At 46.2% G+C, this 27,663-nt stretch overlaps 1 protein-coding gene across 1 annotated transcript in view; it reads right to left on the bottom strand.

Moving 5' to 3' along the window:
* Positions 1 to 27,663, bottom strand: part of LOC124005461 (phosphatidylinositol 4,5-bisphosphate 3-kinase catalytic subunit beta isoform-like) — a 96,009-nt gene that overhangs the window by 22,962 nt on the left and 45,384 nt on the right. The window contains exons 3-5 of the mRNA XM_046314749.1: positions 13,585 to 13,771; positions 8,825 to 9,053; positions 4,508 to 4,746 (exon numbers count right to left, since the gene is read on the bottom strand). Of these exons, the coding sequence (XP_046170705.1) occupies positions 4,508 to 4,746; positions 8,825 to 9,053; positions 13,585 to 13,737 (621 nt within the window). The 5' untranslated portion in view covers positions 13,738 to 13,771. The remainder of the gene's footprint in view (positions 1 to 4,507; positions 4,747 to 8,824; positions 9,054 to 13,584; positions 13,772 to 27,663) is intronic.

Here is a 27,663-nt window from a genome sequence, read left to right as displayed (position 1 = left end):
ATGTGTCGGCATCGAGTAATCGTCTCTGGCCCCCTCCCAGTTAGGGGGAGTGATGAGCTCTACAGCAGTCTCACAACTCAATTGATAGTTGAAAACGTTTTTCTGCCCCTCCCAAAAGATAAATAGGTAGATAATTGGCCCGCTTTCTGGGACTCACCCACAAACAGGACCAAGCTTGGCCTGCTGAGGAGTGACGGACTCCATCTTAGCTGGAGGGGCGCTCTCATCTTTTCTATGAACATAGACAGGGCTCTAACTCCTCTAGCGCCACAATGAGATAGGGTGCAGGCCAGGCAGCAGGCTGTTAGCCAGCCGACCAGCTTAGTAGAGTCTGCCACTAGCACAGTCAGTGTGGTCAGCTCAGCTATCTCCATTGAGACCGTGTCTGTGCCTCAATCTAGGTTGAGCAAAACAAAACATGGCGGTGTTCGCCTTAGCAATCTTACTGGAATAAAGACCTCCATTCCTGTCATTATAATAATAATAAGCCATTTAGCAGACACTTTTATCCAAAGCAACTTACAGTCATGTGTGCATACATTCTACATATGGGTGGTCCCGGGAATCGAACCCACTACCCTGGCGTTACAAGCGCCATGCTCTACCAACTGAGCTGCAGAAGGACCATTATTGAAAGAGACTTATATCTCATATCTCAAAATAGGGTAACTTAATGTTTAGATCCCTCACTTGACAGCATTTGACAGCAAATTTCAAATTTACCTCCCCCAAAAATGCCTGCGTTGTCATCTTTTGAGCTTCTAGTCATGAAATCTATGCAGTCTACTTATCCCTTTCAAAGCTACTGTTAACAGGCCTCCTGGGCCGTATACAGAGTTCCTCACCAAGTTCCCTGAATTCCTATCGGACCATGTAGTCATGGCAGATACTCACATTTTTTTGTGACTTTAATATTCACATGGAGAAGTTAACAGACCCACTCCAAAAGGCTTTCGGGGCATTCATCGATTCAGTGGGGTTTGACCAACATGTCTCTGGAAGTACTTATTGCCACAGTCATACCCTGGATCTAGTTTTGTCCCATGGAATAAATATTGTGGTGCTAAATGTTTTTCCTCATAATCCTGGACTATCGGACCACTATTTTATTACGTTTGCAATCGCAACAAATAATCTGCTCAGACCCCAACCAAGGATCATCAAAAGTCGTGCTATAAATTCTCGGAAAACCCAAAGGCTCCTAGTTGTCCTTCCAGACTCCCTCCACCTACCCAAGGACCTCAGAGTACAAAAACCACCTGATAATCTTAATTTAACCTTGTGTTATACCCTAGATGCAGTCGCACGCCTAAAAACCAAAAACATTTGTCACAACATATTTGCTCCCTGGAATACAGAAAACATCCAAGTCCTGAAGCAAGCTTCCAGAAAATTGGAACGGAAATGGCGCTACACCAAACTGGAAGTCCTCAGACTAGCTTTGGAAAGACAGTACCGCACAGCATCAAAGAGCCCTCACTGCTGCTCCATCATCCTAATTGAGGAGAATAAGAACAATCCAACATTTGATGTTTTCACTGTTGCAAAGCCGACTAAAAAACAGCATTCAACAAGAGGTTAGCTTTCACTTCAGCAGTGATAAATTCATGAATTTCTTCGATGAAAAGATCATGATCATTAGAAAGAAAATGACAGACTACTTTGAACCTGCGTATTTCTCCAAAGCTCAGATGTCCTGAGTCTGCACAAGGCTGCCAGGACCTAGGATCAATGGAGACGCTCAAGTAACACATTCATGAAAATAGTCATGTTCTCGAAACCATCAAGCTGCATACTGGACCCTATTCCAACTAAATTACTGAAAGAGCTACTTCCTGTGCTTGGCCCTCCTATGCTGAACATAATAAATTGCTTCCCTATCCACCGGATTTGTACCAAACTCACTAAAAGTGGTAGTAATAAAGCCTCATGAAAAAGCTAAACCATCACCCGGAAAATGTAAAAGGTAAAATAAAAAATATAAAAGAAAATATATATATAACAGTCTATACCAAATCTCCCATTCCTCTACAAATGTTTGGGGGAAAAGCTGTTGCGCAGCAACTCACTGCCCTCCTGAAGGCAAATAACATATACAAAATGCTTCAGTCTGGTTTTAGACCCCATCATAGCACTGAGACCACACTCGTGAAGGTGGTAAATGACCTTTTAATGGCATCTGTCCTCGTGCTCCTAGACCTTCGTGCTGCTTTTGACACCATCGATCTCCACATTGTTTTGGAGAGATTCGAAACTAAAGGGAGAAGTTCTTGCTGGTTTTAGATTTTATCTGTTAGGAAAGATACTATCAGTTCGTCTCGGTGGATGGTTTGTCCTCCGACAAATCAACTGTAAATTTTGGGCGTTCCTCAAGGTTCCGTTTTTAGGAATACAATTGTTTTCACTATATATTCTACCTCTTGGTGATGTCATTTGGATACACAATGTCAACTTTCACTGCTATGTGGACAACACCGCTGTACATTTCGATGAAACATGGTGAAGCCCCAAAATTGCCTACCTTCGAAGCTTGTGTTTCAGACATAAGGAAGTGGATGGCGGAAAATGTTTTACTTTTAAACTCGGACAAAACATAGATGCTTGTTCTGGGTCCCAAGAAACAAAGATCTGCTGTTGGATCTGACAATTCATCTTGATGGTTGTACAGTCGTCTCAAATAAAACCGAATGACCTCTGCGTTATTCTGGACCCTGATCTCTTTTGAAGAACATATCAAGAATATGTCAAGGACCGTTTTTTTCCATCTTCGTAACATCACAAAAATCTGTATCTTTTTGTCCAAAAATTATGCAGAAAAGCTAATCCATGCATTTTTAATTTTCTAGATTAGATGACCGAAATGCTCTACTCTCTGGCTACCCAGATAAAGCACTAAATAAACTTCAGTTGGTGCTAAACACAGCTGCTAGAATCTTGACTAGAACCCAAAAATGTGATCATATTACTCCAGTGCTTGCCTCTCTACACTGGCTTCCTGTTAAGGCTAGGGCTGATTTAAAAGTTTCACTGCTAACTGCTACAAAGCACTAAATGGGATGGTTCCTACCAATCTCTCCGATTTGGTCCTGCCATACATACCTACGTTACGGTCACAAGACGCAGGCCTCCTTATTGTCCCTAAAATTTCTAAGCAAACAGCTGGAAGCAGGGCTGTCTCCTATATAGCTACATTTTTATGGAATGATTTGCCTATCCATGTGAGAGACGCAGACTTGGTCTCATCCTTTAAGTCCTTACTGAAGACACATCTCTTCAGTATATCCTATGATTGAGTGTAGTCTGGCCCAGAGGTGCGAAGGTGAAGGCAAGGCACTGGAGCAACGAACTGCTTGTGCTGTCTCTGCCTGGCCAGCTTCCCCGTCTCCACTGGGATTCTCTGCCTCTGACCCTAATACAGGGGCTGAGTCACTGGCTTACTAGTGCTCTTCCATGCCGTCCCTAGGAGGGGTGCGTCACTTGACAGGGTTGAGTCACAGACGAGATATTCCTGTCCGGTTTTGCACCCCGTCGGGCTTGTGCAGTGGAGGAGATCTTTGTGGGCTATACTCAGCCTAGTATGTTTGTGGTCTGTTGATATCCCTCTAGTGGTGTGTCCCCTGACCCACCCGTCTCAGTCTCCAGTATGTACGAAGTATAGTCTATGTGCCTGGGGACTAGGGTTAGTCTGTTATATCTGGTGTAATTTTCTTGTCTTATCTGGTGTCCAGAGTGAATTTAAGTGTGCTCCAATTCTCTCTCTCTCCCCCCCTCAGTGGACCGGAGCCCTAGGATTATGCCTCAGGACTACCTGGCCTGATGACTCCTGCTGTCCCTAGTCCACCTGGTCGTGCTGCTGCTCCAGTTTCAACTGTTCTGCCTACGGCTTGGGAACCCTGACCTGTCCACCGGAGGTGCTACCTTGACCTGCTGTTTTCAACTCTCTCGCACCTGCTGTCTCGACCTCTGAATGCTCGGCTATGAGAAGCCAACTGACATTTAGTCCTGAGGTACTGACCTGTTGGACCTTCTACAACCGCTGATTATTATTTGACTCTGCTGGTCACCTATGAATGTTTGTTCTTCAAGATGTTCAATCTGGCCTTAAATGGTCATGTACTCTTATAATCCCCACACGGCACAGCCAGAAGAGGACTGGCCACCCCTCAGAGCCTGGTTCCATTCTAGGTTTCTGCCTTTCTAGAGTTTTTCCTAGCCACTGCTTATACATCGGCATTGCTTGCAGTTTGGGGTTTTGGGCTGTATAGCCTAAAACTGTATAGTACTTTGTGACATCTGTATAGCACTTTGTGACATCTGCTGATGTAAAAAGGGATTCATAAATACATTTGATTGATCGATTGATTACAGCTGAGGGTGTGTAGTATTGTAAATGTGACTACTCGAAGACAGCGACATTCACCCCATTGTTGGGCATATGTTGCTCTCTGAGTGTGTGTGTGTATTTCTGATGGGAAATATTGTGCTCCCAATGTGTACTGTTAGGTACCTGGGACTGGTCGAAGTGCATGGTGACTTTGAGGCTGGCCTCGGCCTGTTTGTCGTTGACACCGTCTGTGACGGGTGTGGCTCCTCCCCCTGGCTCCAGCTGCGGAGAGAAGCAGGCCTGCAGCCACTCGCTCCAGGTCATCAGCTGTACCCGCTGCATCTTCTCCTCGCTGATACGGAACATCTTACTGCGGAAGTCCTTCACCTCCTGGTCCTGCAGAGCATCCAGCTCGTGGAGACCTGTGAATGGTTCATGAAGCTTCATAAGTACTTCATGACAGCTTTATAAGCATTGCATAACGACTTTGCAGGTGATCGGGAGTGCATAACAAGGCCACAAGAGGTTTTACAGCATTTTATACCAAAGCATTTTATACCAAAGATTCGGTGTGTGTGTGGCTAGCCAGAACTCCCTCAGTGTGTGTGTGGCTAGCCAGAACTCCCTCAGTGTGTGTGTGTGTGTGTAGCTAGCCAGAACTCCCTCAGTGTGTGTGTGTGTGTGGCTAGCCAGAACTCCCTCAGTGCGTGTGTGTGAGAGCGTGTGTGTGTATGAGAGCGCGTGTGTGTGTATGTGAGAGAGCGCGTGTGTGTGTATGTGAGAGAGCGCGTGTGTGTGTAGCTAGCCAGAACTCCCTCAGTGTGTGTGTGTGTGGCTAGCCAGAACTCCCTCAGTGCGTGTGTGTGAGAGAGAGCGCGTGTGTGTGTGTGGCTAGCCAGAACTCCCTCAGTGAGTGAGTGAGTGAGTGAGTGAGTGAGTGAGTGAGTGAGTGAGTGAGTGAGTGAGTGAGTGAGTGAGAGAGTGAGAGAGTGAGAGAGAGAGTGAGAGAGTGAGCGCGCGTGTGTGTATGTGTGTGTGTGTGAGAGTGTGTGTGTGTGGCTAGCCAGAACTCCCTCAGTGTGTGTGTGTGTGTGTGGCTAGCCAGAACTCCCTCAGTGTGTGTGTGTGTGTGTGGCTAGCCAGAACTCCCTCAGTGTGTGTGTGTGTGTGTGGCTAGCCAGAACTCCCTCAGTGTGTGTGTGTGTGTGTGTGGCTAGCCAGAACTCCCTCAGTGTGTGTGTGTGTGTGTGGCTAGCCAGAACTCCCTCAGTGTGTGTGTGTGTGTGTGTGTGTGTGTGTGTGGCTAGCCAGAACTCCCTCAGTGTGTGTGTGTGTGTGTGTGTGTGTGTGTGGCTAGCCAGAACTCCCTCAGTGTGTGTGTGTGTGTGTGTGTGTGTGTGGCTAGCCAGAACTCCCTCAGTGTGTGTGTGTGTGTGTGTGTGTGTGTGTGGCTAGCCAGAACTCCCTCAGTGTGTGTGTGTGTGTGTGTGTGTGTGTGGCTAGCCAGAACTCCCTCAGTGTGTGTGTGTGTGTGTGTGTGGTGTGTGTGTGTGTGTGTGTGTGTGTGTGTGTGTGTGTGTGTGTGTGTGTGTGGCTAGCCAGAACTCCCTCAGTGTGTGTGTGTGTGTGTGTGTGTGTGGCTAGCCAGAACTCCCTCAGTGTGTGTGTGTGTGTGTGTGTGGCTAGCCAGAACTCCCTCAGTGTGTGTGTGTGTGTGTGTGTGTGTGTGGCTAGCCAGAACTCCCTCAGTGTGTGTGTGTGTGTGTGTGTGTGTGTGTGTGTGTGTGGCTAGCCAGAACTCCCTCAGTGTGTGTGTGTGTGTGTGTGTGTGTGTGGCTAGCCAGAACTCCCTGTGTGTGTGTGTGTGTGTGTGTGTGGCTAGCCAGAACTCCCTCAGTGTGTGTGTGTGTGTGTGTGGCTAGCCAGAACTCCCTCAGTGTGTGTGTGTGTGTGTGTGGCTAGCCAGAACTCCCTCAGTGTGTGTGTGTGTGTGTGTGGCTAGCCAGAACTCCCTCAGTGTGTGTGTGTGTGTGTGGCTAGCCAGAACTCCCTCAGTGTGTGTGTGTGGCTAGCCAGAACTCCCTCAGTGTGTGTGTGTGTGTGTGTGTGTGTGTGTGTGTGTGTGTGTGTGTGTGTGTGTGTGGCTAGCCAGAACTCCCTCAGTGTGTGTGTGTGTGTGTGTGTGTGTGTGTGTGTGTGTGTGTGTGTGTGTGTGTGTGTGTGTGTGTGTGTGTGTGTGTGTGTGTGTGTGTGTGTGTGTGTGTGTGGCTAGCCAGATGTGTGTGGCTAGCCAGAACTCCCTCAGTGTCTGTGTGGCTAGCCAGAACTCCCTCAGTGTGTGTGTGTGGCTAGCCAGAACTCCCTCAGTGTGTGTGTGTGGCTAGCCAGAACTCCCTCAGTGTGTGTGTGTGGCTAGCCAGAACTCCCTCAGTGTGTGTGTGTGGCTAGCCAGAACTCCCTCAGTGTGTGTGTGGCTAGCCAGAACTAGCCAGAACTCCCTCAGTGTGTGTGTGGCTAGCCAGAACTCACTCAGTGTGTGTGGCTAGCCAGAACTCCATCAGTGTGTGTGTGGCTAGCCAGAACTCCCTCAGTGTGTGAGAACTCCCCCGCAATTGCTAATAACCCATCCGCAACCACCCGACTATATGTGAACTAAATAAACCCCTATATGAAGACTAAATAAACCGTTGCTCAACAGAGTAATGTAATAGATAGATAGCATGAATACTTCAATCTAGTTGACGTCGGTCAAGTTCTCTCTGTCATCATTGGCAGAGCAAAGACATTTCGGGGTTGGGGAGAAAATACAATAACTCAGCAACAAAAATATTTTCTGTGCAAAATATCCCAATAACATTAATTTGACTGGTTGTAAAGAAAAAGACAGCTGTGAAAAGGACCCAATGTGTTTCTGATAACATTTCAGTTCGGCTTGGATGCAGATTTTATGTGGTTGAAATATCAGCTTTTATGATGAAGATACATATTATCTGTAGAGGTACTAACTGAGCATTGCATTCCCTCAAGATGCAGAAAGAAAATCACATTTCTCGACTCCTGTAAAAATGTTGCCTACATTTATTTGGTGTATTATTTTACAGCAAGAAATGCTTAATCCTACAGTCAGTGTCCAGGTTCCAGTTTCCATTTAACCCACCTGAACAGTAGGCTACTGTTCCCTTGACGAGCCATAGGCCTATTTGAATTCTCTGTCTAGTTACTGTCAAATTTGTATAGCGCCTCATAATCATCACACAGCCGCACTGCTATCATCCTCTTTTACCCCTTTACCAACTATTTCATAAACTGTACTTTTCTGGCCTTCCCACCTCTTTACTGTCAACTCTCCTTTCGGCAGCTTTTGTCTTATTGAATTAAACTTCGACAATGTTCTTTTTCAAAATCAAACTTTGTGAGCCGAATACAACAAGTGTAGACTTTACTGTGAAATGCTTCATTACAAGCCCTAAACCAACAGTGCAGTTCAAGAAGAAGAAACGATTTAGCCTCTGTATTGATGTTAACCATCTCTGTCTGTTCCTAAAGCATTATTTGGCGATTGTCTGTGTAGGCTCTTCGGTACGTGTACAGTTCAGCCCTACAGCTTAGGCTCATGACAGCCTAAAATAATGAAAATAAAATGTCAATACAGCAGATGGATATACAATTATTTTTACAGATTGAATTAAGAGAAACAACCCGTACGCCACCCAATATTTAATGACCTTTAATGACCCTAAACCAGTCCGCCCTGGATATAACCGTGGGGAGCGCGGGTAATGAGTAAAACCGCATCACCAGTGTGTAAGCGTGCATGCATATATATGTGTGCAATAATATTTATTTGTGTGTGTATCAACTCAATAGACTGACCGTTCCACCCATGGGCTTTATCTTCCCCACCATATATTATTATATTATATTATTATTATTATATTATATTACCGTGGTGGTCTGGCTTGCCGCCTCCACTCAGCACAGCGCCTTAGCACCATCACAGATAATACTGAGTGACAGACGATGTAACAGACATCAGGAGCCTGTCTATTCTAACCGGATTGTTTTGCATCCGACAGGCCTGACTTCAGCTGATATTGGGATGATGACATAAAACATCTGAAAAGACGACTCACATCTGACAGCCAAGGCAAAGATATCAATATACTGGAGACAGAGATTAACCGGTGGTGGTGTGTCTTCAGAGTGTGTGTGTGATCACTATCTAGGAGCATCACTACTCTGTTCAAACCACAGGTCAAACATCAGTGTGGGGGGTCTACTGTAGCTGTGTGTCAGAGTGTGTGTGTGATCACTATCTAGGAGCATCACTACTCTGTTCAAACCACAGGTCAAACATCAGTGTGGGGGGTCTACTGTAGCTGTGTGTCAGAGTGTGTGTGTGATCACTATCTAGGAGCATCACTACTCTGTTCAAACATCAGTGTGGGGGTCTACTGTAGCTGTGTGTCAAGAGTGTGTGAGTGAGAGAGTAGGTGTCACCTTTTCCGATGAGCACGCCGATCTTGGAGTCGAGTAGGCGTTCGGCGCGGCCACAGTTACGTGTGACCAGTTTGAGCATTGGCCAGAAGGGCCTGACGTCACAGAGGCGCCTGGTCTCATCCTCCAGCTCCTCGTGCACCGCTGCCTGGTTCACACACTCAAACATGTGGCCCTCCATCTCCCCCAGAGAAGGGAACAGGGGGTATGACTGGGCCTGCTTCCATAGGAGCTATGAGGAAGGAGGAGGAAGAAGAGGGGGATAACAGAGTTATTACAGAAACTATGGCAAGACAAGTTGACAATCTACCTGTATGATCACAGGCGACACAGGCTCAGCCTCTACAATATAGGATCTACAACAACAAGTGAAACCTCAATTATTAGCAATAGCATCATAACTCACATCACAATAATACAGAGTCTAAAGCCAACAGTAGTTCTAAGAATCAGCATGACTGAAATGTTAACAACCAATGGATGAACAACAACCATATGATGATGACAGGGAAATATAAACATGACACAGGTCCTGAATAAACCAATCAGGACATGAATCATACTTCCACAAACCAATCAGGACATGAATCATGTCCCGTTGCGCAGTCACAGGGTGTGTTTGTGTTTGAGCCAAAAGCTCACCAAGAAGATAAACATGGGGACAGAGTAGAAGACAGGGAGTCATGTCACCTCATTTCATACAAACAAGTTAAACCCCTTGCCACAACATTCTTCTGCCATAATCAGCTTACTGATCATAACATCAGACCAAGTCCCCAAAGTATAGACCTATAGAGGCTAAAACAAAAACACTACCGGTTTTCAACTTTTACCGCATCCTAGATTGAATTACTGTTTGGCTGTCCGATGCTCACATGACAAATAATTGCTGTTACTTAACAAATGTGTTGTTATTATCCATTGTCTAATTATCTGTCACATTTAACAACCATGCTATTTTTTAAGCACCCAGAGACCACATGATCACTACTGTTAACTAAAATGACACTCCCTCTTAGAAGTCAGCACCTTGAAGCAACATAATAACTTAAGATATTTTATTAAAACTTCATTTCTTTCAACAGTAGCTTTTGAATATTTGTGTCTTACATTCAGTAGATGTTTTATTGCGTACACATTGGATGGGTAACAATGTATTTTTCCCTAAAACGACACTCATTGAGTACAAGTCACAACGGTTCCTGTGCTGTTGGCTAGTCGAGGATGAAGATTAGGCCACATATCCTTACATTAGAATAAAAGTCAAAGATTAGGTATTCTAATGGTGGCTGAGCAGTTGTGTCATTGTGCCCCTGATAAATGTCATGCCCACGTCCTGTCTGAGCTCCACCCAGCTACTGTGTTGTCTAGAAAATAGTGTCTGGGTGGGGTTTAATGTTAGCTGGCTGGCAGGCCTTTTGTCTGGGGACGTCTCTCCTCCTAAACATCTTTAGTTGGGGGAAATACATCTCTCCATCCCCCAAATGGTTTTATTGGCAAGTGAAACATATGTTAACATTGCCAAAGCAAGTGAAGTAGATAATATACAAAAATTAAACAATCAAAATGAACAGTAAACATTACACATACAGAAGTTTCAAAAGAATAAAGACATTACAAATGTTATAATATATATATATAAAAATATATATTTCACCCAGTAGATATGAGAGTTTATCAAAATTGAATTTGTTTTTTTCCCGAATTCTTTGTGGGTCTGTGTAGTCTGAGGGAAATATGCGTCTCAAATATGGTCATAAATTTGGCAGGAGGTTAGGACGTGCAGCTCAGTTTCCACCTCATTTTGTGGGCAGTGTGCACATACTTCTCTTGAAAGCCATGTCTGCCTACGGTGGCCTTTCTCAATAGCAAGGCTATGCTCGCTGAGTCTGTACATAGTCAAAGATTTCCTTACATTTTGGGTCAGTCCCAGTGGTCAGGTATTCTGCCACTGTGTACTCTCTGTTCAGGTCCAAATAGAATTCTAGTTTACTCTGTTTTTTTGTTAATTACTTCACACATGAGAAATAATTATATTTTGGTTCTCATGATTTGGTGGGGTTTAATTGTGTTACTGTCCCGGGGCTCTGTTTGTGTTTGTGAACAGAGCCCCAGGACCAGCTTGCTTAGGGGACCCTTCTCCAGGTTCATGGCTTTGTTATGGAAGCTTTGGGAATCACTTCCTTTTAGGTGGTTGTAGAATTTAAACAGCTCTTTTCTGGATTTCGATAATTAGTGGGTATCAGCCTAATTCTGCTCTGCATGCTTCATTTGGTGTGTTATGTTATACATGCAGTCTTAATTTGGGGTTGGTCCCAATTTGTGAATTCTTGGTTGGTAAGCGGACCCCAGACCTCACAACCATAAAAGGGCAATGGGTTCTATAACTGATCCAAGTATTTTTAGCCAGATCCTAATTGCATTTACATTACATTTAAGTCATTTAGCAGACGCTCTTATCCAGAGCGACTTACAAATTGGTGCATTCACCTTATGACATCATTGGTATTAGAGGTCGACCGATTATGGGACCGATTATTGGAGGACCAAAAAAGCTGATGCCGATTTTTATTTATTTATTTCTAATAATGACAATTAAAACAATACTGAATGAACACTTATTTTAACTTAATATAATACATCAATAAAAATCCATTTAGCCTCAAATAAATAATGAAACCTGTTCAATTTGGTTAAATAATGCAAAAACAGTGTTGGAGAAGTAAAAGTGCAATATGTGCCATATAAAAAAAGCTACCGTTTAAGTTCCTTGCTCAGAACATGAGAACATATGAAAGCTGGTGGTTCCTTTTAACATGAGACTTCAATATTCCAAGGCAAGAGGTTTTAGGTTGTAGTTATAGGAATTGTAGGACTATTTCTCTCTATACCATTTGTATTTCATATACCTTTGACTATTGGATGTTCTTATAGGCACTTTAGTATTGCCAGTGTAACAGTATAGCTTCCGTCCCTCTCCTCGCCCCTACATGGGCTCGAACAAGGAACACATCGACAACAGCCACCCTCGAAGCAGCGTTACCCATCGCTCCACAAAAGCCGCGACCCTTGCAGAGCAAGGGGACTAGTGACGCTTGAAACGCTATTAGCGTGCACCCCGCTAACTAGCTATCCATTTCACATTGGTTACACCAGCCATTAGGCTGATAGGCTTGAAGTCATAAACAGTGCTGTGCTTGCGAAGAGCTGCTGGCAAAAAGCAGGAAAGTGCTGTTTGAATGAATGATTAGGAGCCTGCTGGTTCCTACCACCGCTCAGTCAGACTGCTCTATCAAATCATAGACTTCATTTAACATAACACACAGAAATAGGAGCCTTTAGAGCGCGGGTCTCTCTGCGCGCGGGTCTCTCTGCGCGCGGGTCTCTCTGCGCGCGGGTCTCTCTGCGCGCGGGTCTCTCTGCGCGCGGGTCTCTCTGCGCGCGGGTCTCTCTGCGCGCGGGTCTCTCTGCGCGCGGGTCTCTCTGCGCGCGGGTCTCTCTGCGCGCGGGTCTCTCTGCGCGCGGGTCTCTGCGCGCGGGTCTCTGCGCGCGGGTCTCTCTGCGCGGGTCTCTGCGCGCGGTCTCTCTGCGCGCGGGTCTCTCTGCGCGCGGGTCTCTCTGCGCGCGGGTCTCTCTGCGGGTCTCTCTGCGCGCGGGTCTCTCTGCGCGCGGGTCTCTCTGCGCGCGGGTCTCTCTGCGCGCGGGTCTCTCTGCGCGCGGGTCTCTCTGCGCGCGGGTCTCAGACTGGTGAAAAACACCAGGAGGGAGAGGGATCTCACCAAAGGGTAAAAAAAAAAAAAAAAAATCATCCTCCAAAGTATTTAAACTTTAAACTATAATCATTAAAAAAAACACTAATTGTGACCAAAATATGACACCTTAAATGACGGTAAAAACTACAGTGCATTGTTACATTGCTGACCTTTGGCCTCCATCTCACCCCACCTCTACCCACTAGCCGGGTCACGCATGATGTCATAGCATTATTTGCATGCAGTGAGTGCAGCTCAGAGACAAACAAACCCCGCCAGCCGCCAGCCGCCAGCTGTGTCATAATACCCATTAGACAGCGTCTGTCTGGACTGAAGAGACGGCAGTCTACAGCAGCCTACAGCTTGTTCTAGTTGTTATGATGGCCTTTTACAATGGCTCAGAACCAGAACTTCAGCCAGTCAACACATTCTTTAAAACCATTCTAACCAATCTGCGTTAAACTAATGAATGTTGTAAACTAATGTGTTGCTTTCTGTTCTAATTGGAGAGATAAGAAAGCCTGTAAGGTTGAAGATGCTGTAGAGCTGGGAAGGCAATGTGGATAGAAATTCATAGCATTATAATTGTACTGAATTCTCATGAGAAAAACATATTGATGCACAGTAGGCCTTTTCTAGGAGTCTATACTTTCCAATGCTGCTCTAAATGGCAACTACACTGATTTGACTGCTGTCTTAAATTATTCAACCTAAGGATAGACACTCCTGTTAACTACAGACAACCCAGCAAAAATACCTACAAGCGTCATAAAATCACATAATTCCACTGACACATACAACAAACACATACCCACTCTCCCAAAACACATACCCACTCTCCCAAAACACATACCCACTCTCCCAAAACACATACCCACTCTCCCAAAACACATACCCACTCTCCCAAAACACATACCCACTCTCCCAAAACACATACCCACTCTCCCAAAACACATACCCACTCTCCCAAAACACATACATACTCGAGCCTACCCCCTGTCCCCCTCCTACCAGTTTGATGTGTTGTATGGTGGCCTCTCTGGGGACATCCATCTGGATGTAGATGCCAGTGGGTAACAGGAAGTCCACAGTGACCAGGTCCTCTCCAGACAGCTGGGAGTGGGCTGCCCACAAGTCCATGAGGTTTGTCATGGCAGGAGGCATCGCAGGGACCAACACCCAGCTCAACCATAAGGACCTGGGATGAGGAAAGAGGACCGTTAGGGGGAGTAACCATGAACTGCTGAAGAACCACACAACCGCATGGTACACAACTCAGACTTCATCCAATTCCTATTGTCCTATTGAGAGGCAGGCATAATCTGATGCCCTTTACTAATGACTAAAGGTTGGGTGGTGTCTGGCTGAGGAGCCTGTATTTCTCCATCTTCACCCCCGGGGGGAGCCCTATATAACACAGAGACCAGCCATGGTTGAGTGAGCGCCAGCCCTCAGAGGAATGCCCACTAAGCAAACACAGGAACAAAAGGTCACCAACCCCTCTTCTCACCCATGACAACATGCTCTGGTTCCCCCCCGTCGCCTGGACCCGAGGCCGTTGCCAAGGCAATTATCAAGTAAACGGGGAGTCAAGGTAAATTTAGCTGCCATTTCTCAAATCCTCCTGTGAGTGTGCAATGACGGATGTTAGTGTGGGACTAGAGTTGCCAGGTTTTCAAAATTCCTTTCTAAAATGTAACGGATGTGATGTTTCTGGTTTTAGGGGGTGGTTCAAGTACCACCGCCCAAACACACACACAAACAGTAAGTGCTTCAGCAGCTTTGGTAAAGAACCACATGCTTCCCAGTTTCCACTCTGGCTCAGTGTTTCACCACAACAGACCATCCACACTCACAGTTGCCTTTCTGTAATGACCTATTCCTAAAGAGCTTGTGTTTAAGTGCTCTAGCAGACCACAGTTCAATCTCCATTTTGGCTCAATAACACTAGGCCAGTAAATCAAGCAGCAGCCCCATTGTCTCTAATGGTGTTAAGTGCTTGGGTCCATTTTGGCTCTGCAGCGAGTGCAGGATCATGCCCATTTGGAGCCACCATCTTGGCCACATAACATGATCAGCTATGCAGATACAACTGTTCTTTGACTGTCATTCAACACTGAACTAGACTGGGCCATTCTCTCAGGGAGACAATTACTGAGCCACCAAGACAGGGCTAAGTAAACACACACACCGACCCATTGGTAAATGGTGTAACTAAGCACTAGAACGATAAATCAAAAATGATCAACAGCGACCATATCGATCACTTATCGCAGGCATTTTGCTGATGTCGTTCATTGTGAGAAGTAGCCTATACTAGAGAAATGTGAAGTTTGAAATGAAATAAGTTTGCTGATATGGGTGATTTTTAATGGGACAATTGATGGTGGTACAACCATCAAACTAGTAGTAGAAGTTTAAACGTATTGTTCCATTTATCGTTATCTCATCCATTCAGGTAATTCATCGTCCCAAGGATTTTTGTCCATATCCTCCAACTCTACTAAGCACCTCGTCAAATGTGCAGTTGAATGCCTGTCTCAGACAAACAATGCAGGAAGCCATAGGGTGACGTCATGAAGGAGCCCAGTTACACAGATGAAAGGAAACATGACACCACAGTGCGTCTGTCTGACGCAGTCACAACTAACATGAGGAAACACACACTGGACATCAGTAGACTGGTGGCAATTGCATTGAGTGTGCTGTACAACAACATACTATGGCATGGATGGAGCTGCCTGACATGTCTGCTCCTGCCACACACACACACACACACACACACACACACACACACACACACACACACACACACACACACACACACACACACACACACACACACACACACACACACACACACACACACACACACACACACACACACACACACACACACACACACACACACACACACCAGGTGAGCAGGGTTAGGGAATGATGTGAGAACAGAGGACAGGCCTGGGGGGAAGGAATGATGTGAGAACAGAGGACAGGCCTTGGGGGAAGGAATGATGTGAGAACAGAGGACAGGCCTGGGGGGAGAGGCTGGTGTGAGAACAGAGGAAAGGCCTGGGGGAGGGAATGGTGTGAGAACAGAGGACAGGCCTGGGGGAGGGAATGTTGTGAGAACAGAGGACAGGCCTGGGGGAGGGAATGTTGTGAGAACAGAGGACAGGCCTGGGGGAGGGAATGTTGTGAGAACAGAGGACAGGCCTGGGGGAGGGAATGGTGTGAGAACAGAGGACAGGCCTGGGGGAGGGAATGGTGTGAGAACAGAGGACAGGCCTGGGGGGTAGAGGCTGGTGTGAGAACAGAGGACAGGCCTGGGGGGGAAGAGGCTGGTGTGAGAACAGAGGACAGGCCTGGAGGGAAGAGGCTGGTGTGAGAACAGAGGACAGGCCTGGGGGGGGTAGAGGCTGGTGTGAGAACAGAGGACAGGCCTGGGGGGAAGAGGCTGGTGTGAGAACAGAGGACAGGCCTGGGGGAGGGAATGGTGTGAGAACAGAGGACAGGCCTGGAGGGGAAGAGGCTGGTGTGAGAACAGAGGACAGGCCTGGGGGGGAAGAGGCTGGTGTGAGAACAGAGGACAGGCCTGGGGGGGAAGAGGCTGGTGTGAGAACAGAGGACAGGCCTGGGGGGGGGGAAGAGCCTGGTGTGAGATAAACTATTAGCGTTCATTGCTATATAAATGGTGTGATAACCGAATTCACCGAATTCTAGAGATTACAGCAAAAATGACATTTTCATCCCCACTATGTAAACAAAGCTGATTGTTGCAACAATTCAGCTGTTTAAACTATTTTTGTTTAGCTAAAAAGATGACAGTATTTTGTATGACAGGCCCACCCACCTCATGGGCGAAACCTTTTAGTTGCCCCCGTCTTGACGCGCGACAAATATTTTTTTTAAACTAACAGATTTCAAGTACTTTTCCAACAGTTCTACAAAATGTTTCCACGAGGTGGAGCAAGCTTTCTGAAAATGTGCATTTTAACAGCTAACTCCCTGCAATTCTACACATTCTGCTATGGGGTGGAGAGATTTTAGTTTTACCTTTATTTAACCAGGAAGGCTAGTTGAGAACAAGTTATAATTTGCAACGGTGACCTGGCCAAGATAAAGCAAAGCAGGTCGACACATACAACAACACAGAATTACACATGGAAAAAACAAACATACAATCAATTATACAGTAGAAAAATCTATATACAGTGAGTGCAAATGAGGTAGGATAAGAGGTAAAGGCAATAAACAGGCCATGGTGGCAAAGTAATTACAATATAAGCAATTAAACACTGGAATGGTAGGATGTGAAGAAGAGTGTGCAAGATGATACTGGGGTGCAAAAACAATTAAATAAATAAATACAGTATGGGATGACGTAGATTGGATGGGCTATTTACAGATGAGCTATGTACAGGTGCAGTGATCTGTGAGCTGCTCTGATAGCTGGTGCTTAAAACCTCTTGGTGTTAGGGGGCAGTATTTTCATTTTTGGAAAAAAACGTTCCCGTTTTAAACAGGATATTTTGTCAGGAAAAGATGATAGAATATGCATATAATTGACAGTGTTGGATAGAATACACTCTAACGTTTCCAAAACTGTAAAGATATTGTCTGTGAGTATAACAGAACTGATGTTGCAGGCGAAAGTCTGAGAAATCCAATCCGGAAGTGCCCCAGGTTTTGAAAGCGCTGCGTTCCAATGACTCCCTATATGGCTATGAATGTACCATCAACGAGCTTACACTTTCTACGTATTCCCCAAGGTGTCTACACCATTGTGTCGTAGTTTTACGCATTTCTGTTGAAGAATAGCCGTATGGGGGCACATTGCGTAAGTGGTCACATGGTGGCTCCGAGGGAGATTCTCGCGTAAAGTGCAGAGGTAGCCATTACTCAAATCGGTCCTAGAGAAAAAGGAATTGTCCCGACGGATATATTATCGAATAGATATTAGAAAAGCACCTTGAGGATGGATTCTAAACAACGTTCGCCATGTTTCTGTCGATATTATGGAGCTAAATTTGGAATATTTTTCGGCGTTGTGGTGACCGCAATTTCCGGCCGATTTCTCAGCCAAACGTGAAGAACAAACGGAGCTATTACACCTACAAAAATAATATTTTGGGGAAAAAAATAACTTTGGCTGTCTACCTGGGAGTATCGTGAGTGAAAACATCCGAAGTTCATCAAAGGTAAACGATTTAATTTGATTGCTTTTCTGATTTCCGTGACAAGTTTGCCTGCTGCTAGCAAGGCATTAGGCTATGCTAGGCTATGATAAACTTACACAAATGCTTGTCTAGCGTTGGCTGTAAAGCATATTTTGAAAATCTGAGATGACAGGGTGATTAACAAAAGGCTAAGCTGTGTTCCAATATATTTCACTTGTGATTTTCATGAATAGGAAGATTTTCTAGGAAGATTAATGTCCGTTGCGATATGCTAATTAGTGTTAGATGATGATAAAGGTCCCGTTCACGGGCTGGGCGTCGCTATAGGTTAAAGCTAGTGAGGGAGGTGTGAGTCTCCAGCTTCAGAGATTTTTGCAGCTTGTTCCAGTCATTGGCAGCAGAGAACTGGAAGGAGAGGCGGCCAAAGGAAGAATTGGCTTTGGGGGTGACCAGTGAGATATACCTGCTGGAGTGCGTGCTACGGGTGGGTGCTGCTATGGTGACCCGTGAGCTGAGATAAGGCAAAGCTTTACCTAGCAGAGACTTGAAGAGGACCTGGAGCCAGTGGGTTTGGCAATGAGTATGAAGCGAGGGCCAGTCAACGAGAGCATACAGGTCGCAGTGGTAGGTGGTACATGGGGCTTTACCGGTCGCATTCACCGGTAGTATCACATTTTCACTTCATTTCATTACAGTACAACGGTTTGATTTGTTTGATCGTAGCTAGCTACATAGCTAGCTACATAGCCGTCTTTGTATCAAAGATAATTGTGTAGTCTAGAGCGATTTTCTAGGTTCGCTAGCCAGCTATTGTCGTTCTTTTAACGCAACGTAACGTAAACAACACTGCTAGCTAGCCAGCTAGCCCCCGAATAGCAACACTGCAGAAACTATTACACTCAACGGAACGACTTGATTAGTGTAGTGTCAACAACGCACCCACTGCCAGCTGGCCTACTTCAGCAGTACTGTATCATTTTAATCATTTTAGTCAATAAGATTCTTGCTACGTAGCTTAACTTTCTGAACATTCGAGACGTGTAGTCCACTTGTCATTCCAATCTCCTTTGCATTAGCGTAGCCTCTTCTGTAGCCTGTCAACTATGTGTCTGTTTATCCCTGTTCTCTCCTCTCTGCACAGACCATACAAACGCTCCACACCGCGTGGCCGCGGCCACCCTACTCTGGTGGTCCCAGTGCGCACGACCCACGTGGAGTTCCAGGTCTCCGGTAGCCTCTGGAACTGCCAATCTGCGGTCAACAAGGCAGAGTTCATCTCAGCCTATGCCTCCCTCCAGTCCCTCGACTTCTTGGCACTGACGGAAACATGGATCACCACAGACAACACTGCTACTCCTACTGCTCTCTCTTCGTCCGCCCACGTGTTCTCGCACACCCCGAGAGCGTCTGGTCAGCGGGGTGGTGGCACCGGGATCCTCATCTCTCCCAAGTGGTCATTCTCTCTTTCTCCCCTTACCCATCTGTCTATCGCCTCCTTTGAATTCCATGCTGTCACAGTTACTAGCCCTTTCAAGCTTAACATCCTTATCATTTATCGCCCTCCAGGTTCCCTCGGAGAGTTCATCAATGAGCTTGATGCCTTGATAAGCTCCTTTCCTGAGGACGGCTCACCTCTCACAGTTCTGGGCGACTTTAACCTCCCCACGTCTACCTTTGACTCATTCCTCTCTGCCTCCTTCTTTCCACTCCTCTCCTCTTTTGACCTCACCCTCTCACCTTCCCCCCTACTCACAAGGCAGGCAATACGCTCGACCTCATCTTTACTAGATGCTGTTCTTCCACTAACCTCATTGCAACTCCCCTCCAAGTCTCCGACCACTACCTTGTATCCTTTTCCCTCTCGCTCTCATCCAACACCTCCCACACTGCCCCTACTCGGATGGTATCGCGCCGTCCCAACCTTCGCTCTCTCTCCCCCGCTACTCTCTCCTCTTCCATCCTATCATCTCTTCCCTCCGCTCAAACCTTCTCCCACCTATCTCCTGATTCTGCCTCCTCAACCCTCCTCTCCTCCCTCTCTGCATCCCTTGACTCTCTATGTCCCCTATCCTCCAGGCCGGCTCGGTCCTCCCCTCCCGCTCCGTGGCTCGATGACTCATTGCGAGCTCACAGAACAGGGCTCCGGGCAGCCGAGCGGAAATGGAGGAAAACTCGCCTCCCTGCGGACCTGGCATCCTTTCACTCCCTCCTTTCTACATTTTCCTCCTCTGTCTCTGCTGCTAAAGCCACTTTCTACCACGCTAAATTCCAAGCATCTGCCTCTAACCCTAGGAAGCTCTTTGCCACCTTCTCCTCCCTCCTGAATCCTCCTCCCCCCCCTCCTCCCTCTCTGCAGATGACTTCGTCAACCATTTTGAAAAGAAGGTCGATGACATCCGATCCTCGTTTGCTAAGTCAAACGACACCGCTGGTTCTGCTCACACTGCCCTACCCTGTGCTCTGACCTCTTTCTCCCTCTCTCTCCAGATGAAATCTCGCGTCTTGTGACGGCCGGCCGCCCAACAACCTGCCCGCTTGACCCTATCCCCTCCTCTCTTCTCCAGACCATCTCCGGAGACCTTCTCCCTTACCTCACCTCGCTCATCAACTCATCCCTGACCGCTGGCTACGTCCCTTCCGTCTTCAAGAGAGCGAGAGTTGCACCCCTTCTGAAAAAACCTACACTCGATCCCTCCGATGTCAACAATTACAGACCAGTATCCCTTCTTTCTTTTCTCTCCAAAACTCTTGAACGTGCCGTCCTTGGCCAGCTCTCCCGCTATCTCTCTCTGAATGACCTTCTTGATCCAAATCAGTCAGGTTTCAAGACTAGTCATTCAACTGAGACTGCTCTCCTCTGTATCACGGAGGCGCTCCGCACTGCTAAAGCTAACTCTCTCTCCTCTGCTCTCATCCTTCTAGATCTATCGGCTGCCTTCGATACTGTGAACCATCAGATCCTCCTCTCCACCCTCTCCGAGTTGGGCATCTCCGGCGCGGCCCACGCTTGGACTGCATCCTACCTGACAGGTTGCTCCTACCAGGTGGCGTGGCGAGAATCTGTCTCCTCACCACGCGCTCTCACCACTGGTGTCCCCCAGGGCTCTGTTCTTGGCCCTCTCCTATTCTCGCTATACACCAAGTCACTTGGCTCTGTCATAACCTCACATGGTCTCTCTTATCATTGCTATGCAAACGACACACAATTAATCTTCTCCTTTCCCCCTTCTGATGACCAGGTGGCGAATCGCATCTCTGCATGTCTGGCAGACATATCAGTGTGGATGACGGATCACCACCTCAAGCTGAACCTCGGCAAGACGGAGCTGCTCTTCCTCCCGGGGAAGGACTGCCCGTTCCATGATCTCGCCATCACGGTTGACAACTCCATTGTGTCCTCCTCCCAGAGCGCCAAGAACCTTGGCGTGATCCTGGACAACACCCTGTCGTTCTCAACCAACATCAAGGCGGTGGCCCGTTCCTGTAGGTTCATGCTCTACAACATCCGCAGAGTACGACCCTGCCTCACACAGGAAGCGGCGCAGGTCCTAATCCAGGCACTTGTCATCTCCCGTCTGGATTACTGCAACTCGCTGTTGGCTGGGCTCCCTGCCTGTGCCATTAAACCCCTTCAACTCATCCAGAACGGCGCAGCCCGTCTGGTGTTCAACCTTCCCAAGTTCTCTCACGTCACCCCGCTCCTCCGTTCTCTCCACTGGCTTCCAGTTGAAGCTCGCATCCGCTACAAGACCATGGTGCTTGCCTACGGAGCTGTGAGGGAACGGCACCTCAGTACCTCCAGGCTCTGATCAGGCCCTACACCCAAACAAGGGCACTGCGTTCATCCACCTCTGGCCTGCTCGCCTCCCTACCACTGAGGAAGTACAGCTCCCGCTCAGCCCAGTCAAAACTGTTCGCTGCCCTGGCCCCCCAATGGTGGAACAAACTCCCTCACGACGCCAGGACAGCGGAGTCAATCACCACCTTCCGGAGACACCTGAAACCCCACCTCTTTAAGGAATACCTAGGATAGGATAAGTATTCCCTCTCACCCCCCCCTTTAAGATTTAGATGCACTATTGTAAAGTGACTGTTCCACTGGATGTCATAAGGTGAATGCACCAATTTGTAAGTCGCTCTGGATAAGAGCGTCTGCTAAATGACTTAAATGTAATGTAATGTAAATGCTATGTTGACAAAACGGATGGCACTGTGATAGACTGCATCCAATTAGTTGAGTAGTGTTGGAGGCTATTTTGTCAATGTCATCGCCGAGGATCAGTAGGATGGTCAGTTTTACGAGGGTATGTTTGGCAGCATGAGTGAAGGATGCTTGGTTGCAAAATAGGAAGCCGATTCTAAATTTAATTTAGGATTGGAGATGTTTAATGTGAGTCTGGAAGGAGAGTTTACAGTCTAACCAGACACCTAGGTATTTGTAGTTGTCCACATATTCTAGGTCAGAACCGTCCAGAGTAGTGATGCTGGATGGGCAGGCAGGTGGGATTAGCGATCAGTTGAAGAGCATGCATTTAGTTTTACTTGCATTTAAGGGCAGTTGGAGGCCACGGAAGGAGAGTTCTATGGCATTGAAGCTAATCTGGAGGTTATTTAACAGTGTCCAACGAAGAGCCAGAGGTATACAGAATGGTGTCGTCTGCATAGAGGTGGATCAAATAATCACCAGCAGCGAGAGCGACATCATTGATGCATACAGAGAAGAGAGTCGGCCCGAGGATTGAACCCTGTGGCACCCCCAGAGAGACTGCCAGAGGTCTGGACAACAGGCCCTCCAATTTGACATACTGAACTCTATCGGAGAAGTAGTTGGTGAACCAGGCGAGGTAATCATCTGAGAAACCAAGGCTGTTGAGTTTGCCAATAAGAATGTGGTGATTGACAGAGTCGAAAGCCTTAGCCAGGTCGATGAATACAGCTGCACAGTAATGTCTTTTATCGATGGCGGTTATGATATCGTTTAGGACCTTGAGCGTGGCTGAAGTGCACCCATGACCAGCTCTGAAACCAGATTGCATAGTGGAGAAGGTACAGTGAGATTCTAAATGGTAGGTCATCTGTTTGTCAACTTGGCTTTCAAAGACCTGAGAAAGGCAGGGTAGAATAGATATAGGTCTGTAGCAGTTTGGGTCTAGTGTCTCCCCCTTTGAAGAGGGGGATGAACACGGAAGATTTCCAATCTATGGGAATCTCAGACGATACGAAAGAGAGTTTGAACAGACTAGTAAGAGGTTACAATAATTTCTGCAGATAATTTTAGAAAAAGAGGGTCCAGATTGTCTAGCCCGGCTGATTTGTAGGGGTCCAGATTTTGCCGCTCTTTCAGATCACCAGCTATCTGGATTTGGGTGAAGGAGAAGTGGGGGAGGTTTCGGCGAGTTGCTGTGGGGAGCGCAAGGCTGTTGACCGGGGTAGGGTTAGCCAGGTGGGAAAGCATGGCCAGTCGTAGAAAAATGCTTCTTCAAATTCTCAATTATTGTGGATTTATCAGTAGTGACAGTGTTTTCTAGCCTCAGTGCAGTGGGCATCTGGGAGGAGGTGCTCTTATTCTCCATGGCCTTTACAGTGTCCCAGAACTTTTTGGAGTTTGTACAACAGGATGCAAATTTCTGTTAGGAAAGCTAAGGCTAGCTTTTCAAACTGCCTGTGTATATTGGTTCCTAACTTTCCTGAAAAGTTGCATATCACGGGGGCTATTCTATGCTAATGCAGAACACCACAGGATGTTTTTGTGCTGGTCAAGGGCAGACAGGTCTGGAGTGAACCAAGGGCTATATCTATTCCTAGTTCTACATTTTTTGAATGGCGCATGCTTATTTAAGATGGTGAGGAAGGCACTTTTAAAGAATAACCAGGCATCCTCTACTGACGGGATGAGGTTAATGTCATTCCAGGATACCCCGTCCAGGTTGATTAGAAAGACCTGTTCGGTGAAGTGTTTTAGGGAGTGTTTGACAGTGATGAGGGGTGGTCGTTTGACCGCAGACCCATTACGGATGCAGGCAATGAGGCAGTGATTGCTGAGATCTTATTTGAAAACAGCAGAGGTGTATTTGGAGGGCGAGTAAGTTAGCATGATATCTATGAGGGTGCCTGTGTTTACAGATTCGGGGTTATACCTGGTAGGTTCATTGACCATTTGTGTGAGATTGAGGGCATCCAGCTCAGATTGTAGGATGGCCGGGGTGTTAAGCATGTCCTAGTTTAGGTCACCTAGCAGCACGAGCTCAGAAGATAGATGGGGGGGCAATCAATTCACATATGGTGTCCAGGGCACAGCTGGGGGCAGAAGGTGGTCTATAGCAAGCGGCAACGGTGAGAGACTTGTTTCTGGAAAGGGGAATTTTTAGAAATAGAAGCTTGAATTGTTTTGGTACAGAACTGTATAGTAAGATAGCCTACAGAGTTCTCTCTCTGCAGTAGATTGCAACACCGCCCCCTTTGCAGTTCTATCTTGGCGGAAAATATTCTAGTTAGGGATGGAAATTTCAGGGTTTTTGGTTGTTTTCCTAAGCCAGGATTCAGACACTACTAAGACATCCGGGTTGGCAGAATGTGCTAAAGCAAACTTAGGGAGTAGGCTTCTAATGTTAACATGCATAAAAACAAGGCTTTTATGGTTACATAAGTCAACAAATGAGAGCACCTGGGGAGTGGGAGTGGAGCTAGGCACTGCAGGACCTAGATTAACCTCTACATCACCAGAGGAGCAGAGGAGAAGTAGGATAAGGGTACAGCTAAAGGCTATAAGAACTGACCGTCTAGCACGTTCGGAACAGAGAGTAAAGAGAGCAGGTTTCTGGGCACGATAGCATAGATTCAAGGCATAGTGTACAGACAAAGGTATGGTGGGAAGAGAGTACATTGGAGGTAAACCTAGTCATTGAGTAATGATGAGAGAGATAGTCTCTAGAGACATTTAAACCAGGTGATGTCAACGCATATGTGGGAGGTGGAGCAACATGGTTGGTTAAGGCATATTGAGCAGGGCTATAGGCTCTACAGTGAACCACTAACCAGGACAGTAATGGACAAGGCATATTGATATTCGGGAGAGGCATGCATAGCCAAGTGATTGTATGGGTCCAGTGAGTGGTTGGGCTGGCTGGGGACACAGCGATTCAGACAGTTAGCAGGTCGGGGCTAGCAAGCTAACATAAGGGCCTTAGCGGGACTTCGCGAAGGGGCAAAGTTTGTTCTTGCCTCCTCGTGTGGTGACGTTGATAGACCAGTCGTGGAATAAGTAGGGTTCCAAGTAGCAGAGGGGTCCGAGTCCAATTGGCAAAATGGGTATCGTGGTCCAAGAAACTGGCCGATGGATCAGCTAACAGTCCAATATGCTATAGATAGCTAGCAGGCCGCGGTTAGCAGAATGGGCCTTCAGGGGACATCGCGCCTGAGGGCCTGTTGGGCTCCTCGGGCAGATTATGTTGGTATTCCAGTCGTGAAATATTGGCGGGGTTCAGTCGGAGGTAAATATAAATACTTTAGAAAAAAAAAACAGATCCACACCACATTGGGTGAGGTGGGTTACAGGAGTGTATTTTTAAGTTGAGCTTTAGGAAAAATATTAAAGAATGCGAAGAAAAATATATAAAAAGATATATACATGAGACGAGACGTCTGACTGCTACGCCATCTTGGAAAGATATTTTCTTGACGTTTTAAAGCTAAATTTCTTGAAATTCAATCTGCAGCCGCAAGCCTGCACCTGGAGCCGGTTAAAGGGTGTGTATTTTGGTAAGAAATTTAACACTGGGGGCTGAATCCAATACGTGTGATACATGTGTCCCGAACATAGCTAAATTAACAGAGTTGAAGTCGGAGGTTTACATACACCTTAGCCAAATACATTTAAACTCAGTTTTTCACAATTCCTGATATTTAATCGCAGTAAATATTCCCTGTTTTAGGTCAGTTAGGATCACCACTTTATTTAAAGAATGTGAAATGTCAGAATAATAGTATAGAGAATGATATATTTCAGCTTTTATTTATTTCATCACATCCCCATTGGGTCAGAAGCCAAGATGAAATTTCATCTTGCAAATGGTCCAGATTTTGAATGCCCTGTGTTCCAATGTCTCCTTATATGGCTGTGAATGCGCCAGGAATGAGCCTGCACTTTGTTGTTTCCCCAAGGTGTCTGCAGCATTGTGACGTATTTGTAGGCATATCATTGGAAGATTGACCATAAGAGACTACATTTACCAGGTGTCCGCCCGGTGTCCTCAGTCAAAATTATTGCGTAATCTCTAGGTCCATGCTCGTTCCATTTTCTTCAGAGGAGAAACCAAACTGCCACAAATGATTTATCATCGATAGATATGTGAAAAACACTGAGGATTGATTCTAAACAACGTTTGCCATGTTTCTGTTGATATTATGGTGTTAATTTGGAAAAAAGTTTGCGTTGTAATGACTTAATTTTCGGGTTTTTTCTTACCCAAACGTGATGAACAAAACGGAGCAATTTGTTCTACACAAATAAACTTTGGAAAAACTGAACATTTGCTATCTAACTGAGAGTCTCCTCATTGAAAACATCTGAAGTTCTTTAAAGGTAAATTATTTTATTTGAATGTTTTTCTTGTTTTTGTGAAAATGTTGCATGCTGAATGCTAGGCTTAATGCTATGCTAGGCTATCAATACTCTTACACATTTACATTTACATTTAAGTCATTTAGCAGACGCTCTTATCCAGAGCGACTTACAAATTGGTGCATTCACCTTATGACATCCAGTGGAACAGTCACTTTACAATAGTGCATCTAAATCTTAAAGGGGGGGGGTGAGAGGGAATACTTATCCTATCCTAGGTATTCCTTAAAGAGGTGGGGTTTCAGGTGTCTCCGGAAGGTGGTGATTACACAAATGCTTGTTTAGCTATGGTTCAAAAGCATATTTTGAAAATCTGAGATGACAGTGTTGTTAACAAAAGGCTAAGCTTGAGAGCAAATGTATTTAATTTAATTTGCGATTTTCATGAATAGTTAACGTTGCGTTATGGTAATGAGCTTGAGGCTGTAAATAGGATCCCGGATACGGGATTGCTCGTCGCAACAGGTTAAACAATTTAAACTTGGGTCAAATATTTTGGGTAGACTTCCACAAGCTCCCCACAATAAGTTGGGTGAATTGGCCCATTCCTCCTGACAGAGCTGAAGTAACTGAGTCAGGTTTGTAAGTCTCCTTGCTCGCACACACCTTTTCAGTTCTGCCCACACATTTTCTATGGGATTGAGTCAGGGCTTTGTGTTGGCCACTCCCAATACATTGACTTTGTTGTCCTTAAGCCATTTTGCCACAACTTTGAAAGTATGCTTGGGGACATTGTCCATTTGGAAGACCCATTTGTGACCAAGCTTTAACTTCCTGACTGGTGTATTGAGATGTTGCTTCAATATATCCACATCATTTTCCTCCCTCGTGATGCCATCTATTTTGTGAAGTGCACCAGTCCCTCCTGCAGCAAAGCACCCACAGAACTTGAGGCTTCCACGCCCATGCTTCACGGTTGGGATGGTGTTCTTCGACTTGGAAGGTTTGCAAGCCTCCCCCTTTTTCCTCCAAACATAACAATGGTCATTATGGCCAAACAGTTCTATTTTTGTTTCATCAGACCAGAGGACATTTCTCCAAAAAGTTTAATCTTTGTCCCATGTGCAGTTGCAAACAGACTGGCTTTTTTATGGTGATTTTGGAGCAGTGGCTTCTTCCATGCTCAGCGGCCTTTCAGGTTATGTCGATATAGGACTTGTTTTACTGTAGATATAGATACTTTTGTACCGGCTTCCTCCAGCATCGTACAAGGTCCTTTGCTGTTCTGGGATTGAGATGCACTTTTCGCATTAAAGTACGTTCATCTCTAGGAGACAGAATACGTCTCCT

This window comes from Oncorhynchus gorbuscha, linkage group LG19 (genome assembly GCF_021184085.1).
Source record: "Oncorhynchus gorbuscha isolate QuinsamMale2020 ecotype Even-year linkage group LG19, OgorEven_v1.0, whole genome shotgun sequence".
NCBI lineage: Eukaryota > Metazoa > Chordata > Actinopteri > Salmoniformes > Salmonidae > Oncorhynchus > Oncorhynchus gorbuscha.
Note: the sequence above shows the minus strand (reverse complement) of the source record. Positions and strands in the feature narration are given on the sequence as shown.